Source organism: Accipiter gentilis, chromosome 14, assembly GCF_929443795.1.
Source record: "Accipiter gentilis chromosome 14, bAccGen1.1, whole genome shotgun sequence".
Lineage (NCBI taxonomy): Eukaryota > Metazoa > Chordata > Aves > Accipitriformes > Accipitridae > Astur > Astur gentilis.
The window spans coordinates 11,749,976-11,767,012 of NC_064893.1; the positions used below are offsets into that span (position 1 = coordinate 11,749,976).

At 41.1% G+C, this 17,037-nt stretch overlaps 1 protein-coding gene across 1 annotated transcript in view; it reads left to right on the forward strand.

Annotated features, from left to right (window-relative positions):
* Positions 1 to 908: 908 nt before the first annotated feature.
* The window catches only part of FBXL2 (F-box and leucine rich repeat protein 2), a 60,885-nt gene continuing 44,756 nt past the window's right edge, over positions 909 to 17,037 (forward strand). The window contains exons 1-2 of the mRNA XM_049816929.1: positions 909 to 1,027; positions 15,935 to 15,996. Coding sequence (XP_049672886.1) covers positions 1,025 to 1,027; positions 15,935 to 15,996 — 65 coding nt within the window. The 5' untranslated portion in view covers positions 909 to 1,024. The remainder of the gene's footprint in view (positions 1,028 to 15,934; positions 15,997 to 17,037) is intronic.

The following is a 17,037-nucleotide window of genomic DNA, read 5'->3' on the forward strand; positions in this document are numbered from 1 at the left end:
TTCCTAGAAATCTGAAGGACTGAATCAACAGAAAACAATACCTGCTGGGGTAATTTTTTCTCCCCAATTTTTCCCATCTCCTCGGTTTTGCATGTGACATTGTGACTGCTGAACAGATGTAACCTGTAAGTGTGCTATTCACAATATTGTATTTGGCTTTGACAGCTGTTTTATGCAGAAGCAAGCTGTGCTCTTACTGACAGCATGCACCGCTTTAAAGCGCTTGGCGCTCTGACAGACAAGCTTTTGTGGATTTTTCCGTAGCAATTTAGCATGTTATCATCCCCAGTCATCTGTACTCGTGGTCACAACAGGAGCAACTGCACGCTCAGGTCACAGCCCCTCCAGTTTACAAGGCAGGATCTCGGACTAAACGTGTCACCAGCGGTCATCTTCCCTCATATGCCAGGCTGCAAACCGCAGGAGCAGGGAGACGGCAGCTACGCCGGCACTAGCAACACCCAGCAGACCTTTAGGAGATCACGCAGCTGGGACCGGTGCTGCCTGGCAGCTGCACCGGCCCTTCGTCTCCTGTGAGCACGGAGGCTACTCTAAATCCCAAGGGCCGACTGGTGAGGGCTACCAGGGCCTTCCCACCGGGAGGAAAGGCGACTGTATGAGAGCCGCGGCAGGGGCCGAGCCAGGGCGACAGCCCTCCCTCACCGAGCTGACGGGCTCGGGACCCGCCAGGCCGGCCTGCCCGAGCTCGGCTCCCCTTCCCGCCGCTGGCAGCCCCTGCAGATCAACGTACGCTCCCACCCCGGCCGCCATTTCACCGTCCGTGCCCCCCGCGCCCCGCAGGGTGCCACCTGAGGCGGGAGGGAGGGGCCGGCAACGGAGGGCGGGGCGGGGCGGCCCGGCCCCACCGCGCAGGGGCGGTGCCGGTCACGTGGACCGGCGGCGGCCCCGTCCCGCCCCAAGCTCCGGCGGCGGCGGCGGCGGCGCGCGCGCAGGCGTTGCACCTGGCGCCCTCTTCGGGGCTCGTCGTCGCCAGGACAACCGGCCTCGCCGCGGTGCCTCTGCCATGGTGAGCCTGCGGCCCGGCCCGGCCCGGCCCGCTGCTGCTGCTGCCGCCGCCGCCGCTGCCGCCCGGTGTTAGGGGGCTGGTCCGGCTGCTCGGGGCCCAGGGCGGGGAGCGGCGGCGAGGCGAGGCGGGGCGGGCAGGTGGCGGGGCGGGCGGGCGGCCGCCGCGGGGAGCGAGTGCTGGTCGGGCCGTCTGGAGCGGCCGCGGGGCCGGGCGGCGGGCGGGCCGGCGCCTCAGCCCTGAGGGGAGGGTGGCGGCCGAGGCGGGCGTAGCGTCTGCGCTTGGCGGGCGGGGGTATGCGGGGTATGGGCGCGCGTGCACCGTGGCGGTGCGGATGGGGTGCTTGGGCGTGCGGGGATGCGTCTGCGGGGCGGGGGCGACACGGACACGACTGTGGCGGGCTGTGCCGTCCCCCGCTGTAATGGTGGGGAAGAGAGAGTGTGTCTGTCTGTCTGTCCGTCCGTATGGAGCAGGTGGGGCGCGGCGGGGTTGCGTTGTCCCTCCCTATAGCACGGGCGGGGAGAGGATATGCCTGCGTGTCTGTGGGTGAGGAGGTGTGACGGGTGCGTGTCTGTGGGTGAGGTGTGACGGGTGTCTTGCCTCCCTGGGTAACGCCGGAGCAGCCATGGTTGGAGCCTGCCCGCGTGTAGAGGGGGTCAGGTGTGGCGGGGGTGTGTAACACAGGGGAGATAATGTGTGTGTGTATATATGTGTGCGTAAAGCGGCAGGGGTGTGGTAGAGGTGCGTCGTCCCCCTGTAGAAAGTAAGGAGGAGGCTCACGCGTGTGTCGGTGCACAGAGGGGACGTGGGGTGTTCCGGTGTGGATGCGTGGGGTGCTGGGCTATGTGCTTATGCATGTGCAGTAAGCCAGGGTGTGGCCGGGGGTGTGTGTGTGTGTGTATAGCAGATGTATGGTAGGACGTGAGCGTAATATTACACATCTGTGTCAGTGTGTGTGTGTCTCTGCTATGATTTGGGCTTCGGTTATGTCTGTATTTGGGTTGTAGCAGAGATGTGACGTTGTGTGCAGGGACATGACATGGCATCGTATGTATGTGGTTGTGTCTCTATACTGCTCTCTGGTATGGGCTTGTGTCTGTGTGTGTATATATAGTGAATATTGGGTGTGGCATAATATGTGGTTATTTTTATAGGTATGTATGCTATGGGTGTGGCAAGGGTTATCTGTACCTTTATATGTATGTAGCAGATACAGGGTATGGTATTTTATGTGTATAGAGTGACAGTTGCTTATACGTGCAAGTACGTATAGCTGTGATGGTTTTACGTGTATGCACAGATGCATTTAGGATAGATTTGTGGTATGTGTGCGGTGGGCATGAGGTTTGTTGCATCTCTGTGTAGAGATGGTGTGTCATGGAGCATGTGCGTGTGTGGAGGGTGCAGCAAAGGAGGAAGAGTGCTTGAGGTTTGCTCTGTGGGGAGAGTATGTGGGGATGTGATAAAGTATGTGTACGCAGCGAGTGGCAGGGGAGAGGTGCATCATGATGTTTGTGAAAGGAACGTGACAAGGCGTGTAAGGGGGAGTGAGTAGGGACAGGCACAGCATGTTTGGAAAGGGTATTGGCATGATCCCCATTTTCAGCTACAACTTAAGTGTCTGATGCCTTATTGCTTTGTAGTGATAGTTTTATACAGGAAGAAGGCATGGCTGCTAGCGCTTCACGTGTGGGGAAATTCACAGTGTTTTAAGGCAGAAAACTGCTTTATGTGTGTATTTATGTGTGTGAAATGATAGTAGGTTTCCTGTAGCGAGTTCTGGGGAGGGGGAGGGAGCTCAGCCTCGCAAAGGGGAGGAGCATATCCCTGTGGTGGTGTAACTTTTCTCTTCTTCCTTTGCATGAAGGCTTGTTTGTACTCCTTCTCTTTCTTCTCCTGCACTTTGCCTTCCATTCCTTCCCAATTCTAGACTATATGTTTTGAACCTAAGCAAAACAACCTTGAAAACTAAAATGTGAAGTGGAATAAAAATGCAGATAGACCGTGTGGGATTGCAGTATGCTCCTATGTAGAATCATGTTGGATTTGGTTTGCAAAGGTTTTAGGATGTATCTGTTGCTACAAGGAGGAGTAAACATCAATGAAGGAGGCTGTGGGTGGTGTAGTATTGGTGAAGTGATTATGATGTGACTTAATGACATGTCCTACTTCACATTAGTATTCCGTCACACATCTTACTACACATCAGAGAAGATACAGTATCTTAAAAGTCAATCAAATAAAATGGATTTATCTCATGTTCTAAATTTAGGAAAAATTACAGACTGAAAAACAACAAACAAAATATTTATCAACCATTTCACAATATAAGTAAATATTTTCCATTTACCAAACTTTAGGTATGGAGTTTTCCTTCATGGTCCATTTTGACATTCCTGATTAGATACCTTTAGCAGTCTAAACTCAGCAGACATAAAATCTGCAGAGAAGCACTGAATTGTTGCTGTAACTGCACAGGTAAAATCTCAGAAATTATAAGCCTTACTGCTGTGCAAATTCTTATATCGGGCAGTTCCTTAGTTGCATTTGACAGCTGATAAGAAAAGGATGAAATAGTGTCATTTTTTTTTTTATTCTTTTCGTATTTTTCAGATATTTTATTCAATGAATGCTTATACCTGAATTGCTCTCTGTTATAGCATTAGTCCTGTTTAGGTTGTTCTTTCCCTCTTAATTCTTCATAGCTGCATAGTTTAAAATTCAGGAAAGGTAAGGAAGTAATTAATTTTGACCAATTAACACCAGACCTTTTGGAACAGGGAATATCAGTGTTCCTACAAATCAGAAGGACCATTAGCTTATTGCTTGCTTATTTTGACAATAGACTGGATTATTTAGTCATCTTGGTTAAAGTTAGGCATGACAGGGGGCTAGTAGATGTGGAAAGTTTAAAGTAAAAGTCAGATTTTCACTAAAGCATGGCAACTATTTTTAGGTTAGTGTAGAAGAGTAGTACTAGTCTTGGCACTGTGACAATATTGATCTCAATGCCAGTAGAAGGCTACACATTAACAGTACTTCAGCTGTTTTGTCAATTAGAAATCAGAATAACTGCACTAGTTTCATATAAATTGTGAACAACTTGTGTAATAGTTCTGGTAGTGTTTCTACTGAATCAGAAACACACATAAACAGGATATGTTAAGCAGAACAAAACCAGATGAAATTGTGAAACCAAAAAGTTCTCACTCGCAGTTCAGACAGTAGCCTCAAGCTAGTTTATACAATAGCCACAACATTCACTTGCATTCTTTCTAATAACCTTTTTAGGAAGGTGATCTGTATACTTAATAGATTTCTTCATTATTTTTTTTTCTCTTTATGTTTTAGCACAATGCAAAAAATGTTAAGAATTTCTGATCATACTTGAGCTATGCATTTTGGGTGACTTGATTTGAATGTGATAGGGTTGGAGTCCAGCTGTCTTCTGAGCTTTTACAAAACAGCTTTCCCACTTGAACTTAACACGGGCTGGGATATTTTAATTTTTTTTAAAGCTTCTGAGAAGGAAGTCTATAAACACAGAGTAACTTCTAAATGTTGAAAGTCGGATTTGCATGCTTAAAAATGCAGGAAGTCTTTATCCACTGTTATAACAAAAAAAGGTACACATAAGGCATTTAAAGAGTATAATGATGGCCTTAAAATTCACAGCATACTGGTATCTCCTCTGTCAATTCCATGTTTATTTTTCAGGATCAAGAAATTACTTGTCTGTCTCTATAAAAATTTAAACTAGTTGTTCTTGAGATTGAAGTTTTTTTACTAATAGTTTATGAAGATCAAACTTTTCTCTGAGACTAATTTTTCAGAAAACGTACTGTGCTATGAATGTCTGAATATCTGTGTATGTAGTGTGATTCTACAACCCTGCATGAAACCAAATGGATTATTTCTGTGATGAGATTAATTTTAATTTGAATACAGTCCGTGTGAATGATGTTGTGCTTAGATTCTATTTCAGTATGTCTGTGTAGAATCTCAAAGTTACTTGAATGGTCAAAGGGTGTTTTGAACGTAGGCTTTTGCAAATTGCATTTGAGTGTCTGACACCTATGGAGGGATTTATTATTTACCTGGTCAAGAAAAAGGAAGCACAGAATCTGTAAGATGCATAAATTTTGCTGACTCCAATGACCTCCCTCCTATCCCCACCTGGTGTCATGTCATGTGTCGTCGTCCCGTCCCCCCCTGTCCCCCCCAAAACCCCAAACCCTAAACCCCAGGCAAAACTACAGTATGAATTTAAGCATTTAAATGGACTAAAATAATTTCTGTTGGGTACAGAGAGGTAATGGAAATGCAACAAGGGCACCTCAGTTGATAGAATCAACTACAGTCAATCTCTTGAGTGATTCCCTCTGGGTTATTATCTTTGCCTTGGAGGAACCACTGCACTTGTGCTAGAGGAGGATGGGAACTGGAACTGTGCCCTTTTCTGGGCTTGTGCATTTATGACTATTTGGAACCACAAGCCGCTGCTGTGTAGCCCACAAGAAAGTACTTAAAATTTGGTATCAAGCTGCTACCCTTAAAATATTGGCTGTACTTCAGGGTATACTCTCTTTTTCTATCCCAGTGTTTTCCTGTGTTCTCCTTTTGGCAGAAGAAATGGTAAACTCTGTTTTCGTTGGATTTGATTGCTGTTCAACTGGTTAATCAGTATGTTCTGTAAATTTAAATCAGTAAGGAGACAAGACATCATCAAATCTACATAAATGTGAAACTCTACCAGTATGTCAAGCTTGTCTGTCTTCAGAGGTTGAATTTGAGGTCAGAGCTTCACAGAGGAAAAGCATTTCCATATCATGACTTGATGTTATGTAGTAGTTATCTAAATATTAAGGGGCAAAATGTCTGAGTGTGCTTGTAGTTCTGAAAATGGTCTATAATCTACTACTTAAGGAAAAGTATCAAGGTTATTTTATTTCTGTAGAAATTAAAGAACCATAAATTTTGGCAAATACTAACCATTAAGTGAGTGTCCATTTTCTTGTCTCATTGTCAACTTCTTACCTTTCTTGGAACAGTTTGAAAAAGATGTTTTGGAACTGCTACTATGATGCTGTTTCCTTTGAAGTCAGTTATAATTGCTGCTTGTAATCATGAAGAGGTACCTAATTTTGTCTCTTATAACTGAAAGCTTTTATTAATTATACACTATATATATGGCATGCGCAGCTGAAACACAGGTTTTCTGTCATCTTTTTTTTCTGGTTCATACTCAAGGGAGATTGCCTTGCAGAGAAGGTTTGCTCTTCATAATAAAGATTTCCCACTCTCAGTACTAGGAAGAACATCCGTTCTGACATAGTGTTTACGATGCAGATCAAGCACTGCTTTGAAATGGCTTTGTAGAAGCTATAAAGTCATTTCTGTAATGATCTGTACCTTTTAAGTCTCAAATATATTTTTGAAGAGCAGTTATGTTGAGGGGGAAATATTAGTACTCAAAATTTTTGTTTCACGAGTGCTTTGAAAAAGGGATTCTGCTTCAACCATGCAGTCAGGACTTAAGCTGTAATTTCATTTACAGTTTGAGCTAAGTGTAGTAAGAGAAAGAATTGCCTTTCTGGATGTAGGATTGCATGGCTGGAGGGAGGACTGTGTCAGTCGAAATTAGAATGGTGCAAACTCCTGGGGAAATGGACCTGCAGAAGAATCTCCATATGCATGCTCTGGGAGGATTTCAGCTCTCCATTGTCATGCCATCAATGTGTTAGTTTGTATGCTAATACTGGGGACTGGGAATAAAACTTAGACATATGTATGGCAGTAAAACCAACTATATGCAGAAGTGATGATTCAGAGGAGGAGTTTTGAAAGGTGTACTCCTAAGGGCTCTGATGAGTCTGTTATGTGGATTAAATTTGGATAGCTGAGACTGAATGGCTATCTCTAACCAAATACTGCTGCATTAAAACAAACAGACACCAACTTTTCTCTTGGACTGATTTTTCAGAAACGAATCATGCTCTGAATGTCTGAGAATGTGTATTATATAGCATGATTCTACAAGACTGTGTGAAACCAAATGGATTATTTCTGTGATGAAACAAATTGTAATTTGAACACACAGTCCCTGTGAATGTTGTGATGTAAGCTGCCTTAGAATCTATGCTAGTATTTCTGCTTAGAGTCTCAAAGTTACTTGGGTGGTCAAAGGAAAGTACCTTTCTCAGGTGTTTTGAATTTTGCAAATTGCATTTGAGTCTCTGCTTTATGCTTAAGGAGGGATTTGTTATTTACCTGGTCAAGAAAAAGAAAACACAGAATCTGACTGTGATGGGCTACCGTCAATAACTGCTTCATCCATCTGATTTTAATTTTCTGCCACAGGTCGGTTGATCTCCAAGCTTGTAAAGTCGATGATATGGGTTTCCCCATGTTCCACTTGGTGATCTGTAGATTTGACTGCTAATTGAATGCTTTATTTTGTTTTTTAGGAATAATGTCTAAATGCTTCATCATGTAATGTTTTTATTTGGAAGTGCATAATCTTAAAAGACGAATAGTGGATAAATATCTGAAGGAGGAAATAGTCATTAATTTTTTTTTTAAATGAAAACAAACTGAAGAAAAGATCTACCAATCAGTATATGACTAACATGATGAGGATAAAACTTTGTCAAACCTGTTTTTTCAGCTGTCTCTTTAGGTATGTTTACAGAATATACAGGGATACAATTAAGAGCTTTTTCCAAATTTCTTAGTGTTTAAACAGTAGTTGATGGATTCTTTTTTTATTTTTTTTCCCTGAACTGAACCAGTATCTCATTATGAAAGATTAGGTAAGGTATAGTTTATTTTTCCACGTGGTTCAGGTTTGTTTTGCCATGTCTGGTAGTGGTTAGAATAAGATGCTTTAAAAGACAAAGTGTGAACTAGGTGGATCATAACCTGAGTGGAGGGTTAGTCTTCCATGTAGCTCCTATCTCAGAGTAACATGGGGGAAGCAGAACTTGCAAACCTTTTTTGCAAATAATACTGTAGTGTCTGATTGAACCTAATGTTTTCCGTCATGCAGGCTACCAAACGTGAGTTACATGATAGCAAGTATTGATAAAATGCTATCTTCCAGCTGAATTTTAGGCCTGCAAGTAATAAGGTCAACTGCTAATTCTGCAAACCATTGGATTTCCCCTTCATAATTTTTAACAAGTTGAAGTAGGAACTATCGCACTCAAGTTAGTCTGAAACGTTGAGATGGTACAGAAAAATTTATGCAATTTTGAGTTTTTGTGCCTCTTTGTGTCAGAATTTACAATGAATTAAATGTTTAAATGTTTAAATCTGTGTCACAGCACCTTAAGTAACAGTGGTGGTAAGATGACAGTATGTGAAAGTATGCTTAATATTTGGGGCTAGTTCAGGAGATGACTGTCTCTCTGGTGCCTTTGTAGGAGATGAGGTTAAGACTTGCATTAAAGGAAGAGCAGCTCAGCTAACAGGTCAGGCTAACTTGTTAGGCCTTAATACCTTGGCTGCTTGCAGTAGTTAAGCCATTCACTTGAAGAGGCTTGATTGGTGATTTCCAAATGTGTTGTTGGCAGTAGGTGACTACCCTTCTGAAAAATACACAGGAAAGGGTGATGTGAGCTATTTGGTCAACTGAGAATGAGCTGGTGTGCTCAAGGCAGCAGGCAACCTCTGAGCACCTCCCGCTCCATGCGAAGAGGCAGTTGAGTTGGAATGGCCAAAGGCCTTGAGACAGAGCTGTGTGGCTACAGACATCAGCTCTGAAGTTCACAAATTATCTTCATCTGTCACCCAGTGAGAACAGGGCCTTGCAGAGCCAGACTGATGCTCTCCAGTAAAATGTGAATGATGTGGTGTGAATACCAGTGCTGGCAAAACAAGAATGATGGCTCTTCTGGAAGAAGACCAAGCAGCAAAGTGGGCAGTGTGGCTGGCTGCTTCTGCCTGGCAGGTTTTATTATATTGGACAGCACTTACTCTGGGGAAACTTTAAAAGCAGTATGGCCCTTATAGACAGCCCTAGGTCAGTGGAAAGCATTATGGAAAGACAGGGAGATGTTCTTAGGTGTGTTTGATTAAGGTGAGCCTTAACTGTTTAAGATGACCGACACAGTAAGAACAAAAGGTTTTCATATGAGATGTTAGTTGCTTTTGATCAGTCAGTTTGTCACAGTGCTGGAAGAGAAAAGATCCTGAGGAAAGACTGGTGTGAAAGATTCAGTGGGTATCTGGCAGCAAGGAGGAAGCTGTAAGCCTACTGAAGACAACAGACTGGGAGAGGGTGTCCAAAGAAAAAAAGAGGTTAGCAACCACAACAGACTAGGGTGGCTGTGATCTTAAAGTACACAAAGTTGAAGCCCGAGATGGAGCACCATGAGCAGCTGGAGCATAGGAGTGAGAGCCTGGAGGGCAGATAGAGTCTGTGTGTTGAAATAACAGACTTTGCCAGTTTGTCTCTGCTGTAGATGAGCTTGGATCAAGACGGGATTGCCTTTTGAAGTTCACTTTGGTGTGTTGTAATTTTATTGATTATACAGAAAGCTTTACCATGGGTTCTAATTTAACACCAATCCTGTGCCATCAGCTGTTGTGTCTTTGATATCACTTATTTCAGTTCTGTTGGCAAGGCATATCCCTTCGCCTGTCTAACACTCATTTTGTTGCCTAGATACGGTTACATTTTGCTACTTGCATGGTGTTAAATGATTCTGCCTGTCTGCCTGTCTAATGCATTAATTGTACGCTTCTGGAGGAAGCGCCAGCCAGCTAGTAGCATTCTCTGACCATTAGAGAGCACTCTGTAGTGTAATGTGAGATAACCTGAGATTTGTAGTAAAGGAAGATTGTCTTCCCTTCTTCTTCCTCTGTTTTTCTGCTGTATTTAAATAGAGAACTTTTTAGGATGCCATTCATCACTTTAGTGTGCTCGTGAACTGCTCTGGGTAGCAAAGCTGATCTTCTGGCTTTCCTGCCACTGTATCAAGAGGTGATTTCAGTAGCATGGTGAAGGGGAAGTTGCACAGACAACAATTGGGTGTCTCTGCTGAGGAGAGACGTGCAGCAAGCTGGTGGGTTTTGCGTTTGGTAACAAAAATCTGCACATCGGGGCAACTGAATAAAACTTTAATTTTATTTTGTCAGGATTTTCCTTTAAAACATCTTGTTCTTATGGTGCTTATTACTGCATAAATAATACTAAAAAATACTGCTCATGCCAGTGAGAAGCTGAAAGATTATGCTTTTTACATATGGCAATATTTACAGTTTAACTAGGACATTTGCACTGTTAACCATGGGAGAAGGGAAATGTATGGATTTAATTCTAAACTACTGTCTCCTTTGGTGGCAATGACCCAATGCTGGGTTTTATTCCTGACTTGATAGATAATTCAGCCTTGTTTTCAGTATGTATCTGTCTTCTCTTTTTGCTGATGTTCTTCGGGGTGTCTTAGACTACATCTTCCTTATTTCCCAAATCTACATTTACCCACAATTACTTGCTTCAGCACACTACTAAGCAAGACTATTTTTGAGAGTCTGGGTTTTTTTTAACAACTTTTCAAATAAAAAGTTGACATGTTGAAAGTCCTTATCTCCTCTGATTTCAGTGGAAATCAGATACGTAAGTATGTCTGTGGAACTGAGCCATAATGGCTGCGCTGCTAACAAAACTGTTTCATCTGTAAAGAAAATAGTCCTCTTCTGTAGAGGACTGAATGACAAACGAAATTGCATCATTAAAAAAAACCTAAGGACTATAAACAAAATTAGTAGTATAACCTTATTTTGATCTTGAAATACTAGTTGAAGGGAATTTCTAAATATTTTAGATAAGCATGATAAACCAGAACGAATATTCCTTTGTTTCTTTGTAGAGAAAAATGAACTTTTTTGAGCATACTACAGTTCTTTGCCAGACTGGATACAAAACCACAAATGCACAACTTGCATCAGAGAATATTTCTTCAGCTCAGTAATTCTGGTGAAAACAGGAGAGCTTTATCACTAACTGTTAGACCAGAAGAAAATAATATGTGGTGCTTTTAATGGTGGCAAGCTAACTGTGGTGTACCAAGAAGTTATATCCTAGGACTAGTGGCAATTAGTATGTTTAATAATATGGAAGGGGAAGCAAAATGGGGAGGTAGTCTTTTTGGATTTGACAGATTTACACAGTGGATAATATTTTTAATCTCTTTATTTTGTAAATAAAGTAAGTGTAGTTGCTGAAGAAATTTAGTGTAAGCAAGTATCAGGTCACTTTTTAAGGAAATACTCCCTTTTTAGCTCATTATAACCAGTCTTTCAAAAGTACAGTGAAGATACCACCAAGAGAGGTCAGTGAAGGAATGTAAAAAATGGCTCAAGATTCAAGTGGTAAGCAATTAACAGTTTTCTTTCGTGGGTTTTGTTTTCTTTGTTCTCACAATTCCTTTAAGAATGTAGAGATTTTCTGTATCTCTTCTTATGTTTACAGGAAATTTAGGGCTGTTTTTGGAGTAACATTTATTACATATGTTTGATCTTGCCTGTCCTTTTTCCTTGTGCACAGATTTGTCTGTTGTATTTGGGGGTTTTATACAGTTAAACCCACACTTTTCTGGAGTTTGAGATACCCTGTCTTTAACACAGTCAAACTTGCTACGAAATGCAAAAGCAAAGAAAGAAGAGATATTCTTTCTACATCTGTGGTATTCTTAACTGTTATTTTGTATTATTGCATATAGGTATTTTGAGGGCATGTTGTTGTCAGCACTATCTGTAACTGAAGAAAAATAAATCATATTTGACAAGATTATTAGAATATTTTTTACAGTGATCAAACACTTCCTTGACATTGGTTTTGATGTTGTTTTTATAAATAGAGATAAAAAGCTAGAAGTTATGTGATAAAAATCAAGAAAAAAAATAAAAAGAATGGCATTGTTTACTTAAGAGAGGTGATACATAAGTGTACCCAGGGTATTTATATTCATTAATGGAAGTTTTAGATTATCAGGTAATGTTTGAAGAATAAATATATTATCCTGTTTGCACCTTCTGTCTGTTCTCGCTGTTTGCACACATTCAAAATCATGTTACAAGTGTTCATGTAGAAGATGACTACCCCGGTTATCCCATGGCTGTTCTTCATTTGGGTGAAAACTAGCATTGGAGAGCCTTTAAAGAAGTCCCTCTCATCTTCTGAGATGCAAGTGCAGTATGACTCTAGAGGCTAATACACTTTTTTCAGAGTAAAAGAGTACTTTAAAGAGATGCTTTCAGTTTTCTGAATATTCTTATTCCATAAGAATAATACTTTATGATAACTATAGCTAATGCATACAAGAACACTTAAAACTTAGTGTTTGAGGAAAACCAGCTTCGAATCTGTGGCCTCATCTGTGATTTGTGTAGCAGGCATGGTACTTTGGCTGGGTAAGTCACACACTACTCATGTTCAGTAGTAAAAGCTGCATTTTTTTTTTTTTTTTTAAGTTTTAACTGGGATTCCTAAATGCAACCATATTGGTCTTATCTGCTGTCATATATTCAAAATAGTTTGTCCATCCAATTTAAAAGTCTAAAGTTATCTCACATAAACTTATAGAGATTATATGCTCTTTTCCTATCAGAGTTGCCAGTTTGGTTGTAGGTTTAGATTTTCAGCTTGGCCTCAGTAGAAAAATACTCGCTATTCCCAAAAATCTGCGCTATGATTTGTAGTGATTTGGCTTTTTAATGCAGGAGTTGATAAGTAGTTGGAAATACTCAGTCTTGCATGCATTGTAGCTGTTTGTATTAAATAGTAACTTGCTCGTACCTTACTATCTTAAATGCTGCGTCACCTTCACAGAGTGAGCATATATCCATGTTACTGTACATCTGGGAACCTGTGGCGTAAAGAAAAAACGGATAATAACAGCTTTTGTACTGGCGAAGTGATGGCACACATGTAAACTAGTAGCAGTCTGCAAAGTAGCTTTATTTAAAAATATATACTTACACACATAAGTGGGAATTGTATGTTAGATGATGTAACTTTTGAGGAATTATCTGCAACTATAGAATAATTAGATTAAAAGAGTATTTTTAGTGGTCTATGATACTGAATGTTCAGATTCTGGACCAGAATTGATGAGATCTAAGTTCACTTGTCTGTTTTACTGCAGACCTTGTGTGCTCTCACAGAGGTAACTTCCTTTTTTGCAATTTAATTTTTTTTTTAACCTGTAATGCACAAGAATATTTTCCCACTTTGCTCTTTAGTGATCTTAAGTTCTAAGAGGATGGCATGTATGTCTCCTTTTTCTGAATGAGTGCTGCAATAAACACAATTAGGTCTATGTTTTGACTGTTCTCCTAAAAAATTATCCCAATGTATACTTTTTTTCAGCCTATAAGCTGCAAACCGTGAGTAGCATATAATATTAAAATGGCATACGTGCAGATAATTCATAAATCTATGAATTGCCAAGCTCAGAAGCAGTGAACCAGTTCTAAAACCAGTGTTGATGTATACAGTAAAGGCTGAAAATACCAACAGCAATGGGCATCGGATGTGAAGCAGAACTAGAGCAAACCTGAACCTGTGGTCAGCCATGTGGAACTGCTGAAAGCCAAGAATGTCTCTTTTCTGAGGGAACCAGTGTTGTCCTGTTGAAATATATGTGCATAGGTGTTTTACACTTTGAAAGTGTGTAGTCACCAGTTGGCGAATAATTGTGGTGCTCCAGTTGCAGGAAAGGGAAGCTTGATTAAACTTCTTGGTCCTACTGGAAGTTGACAGGTTTTGTTTTTTTTTTTGTTCTTAGATGTGCACAGAGGTGGTGGGTGAAGAAAGTGGCTTTTGCTGTTGTGTCAAAATGGAGAAACAATAGCATGCAGTTAGACCTGAAATCAGCTTTGGATGTACTGGAAGAGAAAAAAAGGTTCTGTACGGCAGCCAGAAGGAAATTCAAGTTTTCTAATCTTAAAGTACTTCTTAGGGAGACAGTTTCAGAATTCCTGGATGTGTACTTTCTGCTGTCTCTTTTTTTTTTTTTTTTTAATGAAGACAGAGCCAAGCTTGTATTCAGTTTTTTTTCATTCTTTGCTTGACATTTTTTCAGAACCACCTCTTGTTGAGCTTCCTTTTTCTTTTTTTTTTTTTTTTTTTTTCCAAGAAGCAAAGCAGATAGTTACCAAGTACATGATATATGTTGATGGTAGGGTGGACAAGGGGTAATATTCTGATGCATGAGTCAGGAACAGCATATTCTTAGTGAAGGACAGGGGAAAGGTTTCTTCCAGTTGTTTTTCATGTTTCTGTTTTGCATGGTTTTCATATTTACCTTTTAGCATTCAGAAAACTCTCTGCTATTTTGGATCCCTCTTCCTAGCTTTTGTTTCTGGTAATGTGTTTAGCAAATGGGCTCCATAAAGGTCTTCTCTTTACAGGGGAAGTGATTGCCTGTGACTTTGACTTCTTCCAGTCTATGCCACGGTTCCTTAAATTCTGATTCACCCTTCTGGTTTGTGTGTTGCTGTGTTGTTCTGGCAAAATTTTTCAAATGTAAATATTTACAGCAAGTCGTAAGTCTGGTCAATATCTCCTTTGTTCAGGTTTTCTATTTAACTGTTGACTGATCCTTTTCTCCTTTTGCAGAAATGTTTTCCTATATAATCTTAGTATTGTCTGCCTTTTCCCTTGGGCATTTTCTTTCATTCTTTCCACTTTCTTTTTCTTAGGAGATGTGTTAGTAATATGAAGTTCTGGGTGAGAGGTATTTTTGTTTTTTCTTGTAGTGCTTCCCTTGCTTATGTAGCAGTTGCTGTAATATCTGTGGTAGTAAATTCTATAAGTCTTTAGATTATTATATTTTATCCATATTCACATACCTGGGCCAAAGTATTTACACTGTAGGCAGTGAAGGAAGGGACTTGAATAACTGCAAAGTGTCAAATTTCTGTTTTCTGTAATGGGACGATTTTAGGACTGTGTAACTAGTGCATGTTTGTATGTGTCTTGCTGTTGCTAGAAGTTTCACTACTGCCTAAAATACTTCTTTATGGGATGTAAGTATGGCTTCTGATTGCTTGTTTAATGATTATTAAGTTGCTCCACAATTTTTTGTGCAGTTAAATCTTAGCACTAGAGAAGAGCAGGTATGTGTGTGGGTGTGGCCGTCTTGTGTTTATTGAAATAATGTTATAGTATTACTAACTAACATGTTGAAAACTTGACGTTGTGTGGTGGGTTGACCCTGGCTGGATACCAGGTGCCCACCAAAGCCGCTCTATCACTCCCCCTCCTCAGCTGGACGGGGGAGAGAAAAAATATAACGAAAGGCTCGTGGGTCAAGATAAGGGCAGTTTAATAAAACGATAGCAAAGGTTGCGCGCGAAAGCAAAGAAAAAAACAAATGATGTTACTCTCTACTTCCCATCAGCAGGCGATGTCTGGCCACTTCCTGGGAAGCAGGGCTCCAGTACGCGTAGTGCTTGCTCCGGAAGACAAAAATGTCCCCCCACCTCCGTCTCCCTTCACTTAGCTTTTATATCTGAGCTGACGTCATACGGTATGGAATATCTGTTTGGTTAGTTTAGGTCAGCTGTCCTGGTTATGTCCCGTCCCAAGATCTTGCCCTGCCCCAGCCTGCCATTGAGGGGAGGGCAAAAATGTTGGAGAGACAGCCTTGATGCTGTGCCAGCGCTGCTCAGCAGTAGCCAAAACACTGGTGTGTTATCAACACCTTTCTAGCTACAGAGCTGCAGAGCACAGTGCTATGAGGGCTGCTATAGGGAGTACTAACTCCATCTCAGCCAGACCCAATACACGTTGACATTAATTTAAAGGAATTAAGCACCTAAGTAGAAGGTGAAAAGACTCTCTAAAAGCTGTTTTTCTTGTTGGTCTTTTTAAATGATGTTTTTTCTTTCTCTTTCTAGGTTTTCTCAAGTAATGATGAAGCCCTTATTAACAAAAAACTACCCAAAGAACTTCTGTTAAGGTAAATCTACATTAAGCGTTAAGGAGTAAAAACCTGGGGATTGTACATTGGTTATGTGGCTTACAAGCTATCAAGCACTATTCATTCTTAAATCTGTCTTTAAATAAATAGCAACATACCTGATTTAATTCTTGGAAGTCTCGAACTTGTCTTTTGGTTAGTCTTGATTTGTTTTAATGTATTCAAATTATACTATACCATGGAAGATGTCATTTAGTAGTGATCTTTCCCTTGCATGTTAGAAGAAGTAGTAAAATAAAATGTCCAAAAAGCTTTGGTGTAGAGAGTAGTCAGCTCTTCCATACTCCACAATGTTTTATCTGTTTGAAGAGCCTGTAATCCTTTCTCTAACGTAGTTCACACTCTTCATGTCATGAACTTTATTATAACAAAATAAAATGTAAGTTAAACTTCAAAGCTTTCAAAAAGTCACTGCAGTGAAAAGCACTGCCTGTTACCATTACTGCCAGTCTGTGTTATATAAGGTAGAACCAACAGGAGGATTTTTCTTACTGCAGTCATTCAGCTAGTCATAAATTTCATCAGCTTGCCGGTGTGCAAGTAGATCAGGGGTTAGCTGCACACCAAGATCAGTAAGTTCACCCATGGTTGAGACACTGATGGATGCCTTCACGCTCTCATCTTGTTGAAAGTTGATGTCAAGAAAAGTGTAAACTGCCAAATGTGGAGATACTGCTTGACTGGATATGACCACTTCAGAGCTGGAACTGAACCAGCTCAGCAACGTCTTCTGTACCTGCATACAGGTTTTGTTACAGCCCACTCTTTGAGGGGGGAGGAAGGCGTTGGCTTATAATGGTGCAATTACAGTTTTTAGTGTTATTAAAATTGAGCTGATGGTTTCTTCTTAATACACTGAAGAGATGTTTGGGTTAGCTTGTATGTATGTCATTGCTTCCTGTTTGATTAGAAGTGGGAGAATGTCTCAAATGATATTTTGCATCTTGTGTCTGAAGAAGGTGCTCTTAAAGCATTATGACTTCTTTTAGTGTCTGTACTATCACAATGCTCTCTTGGTGC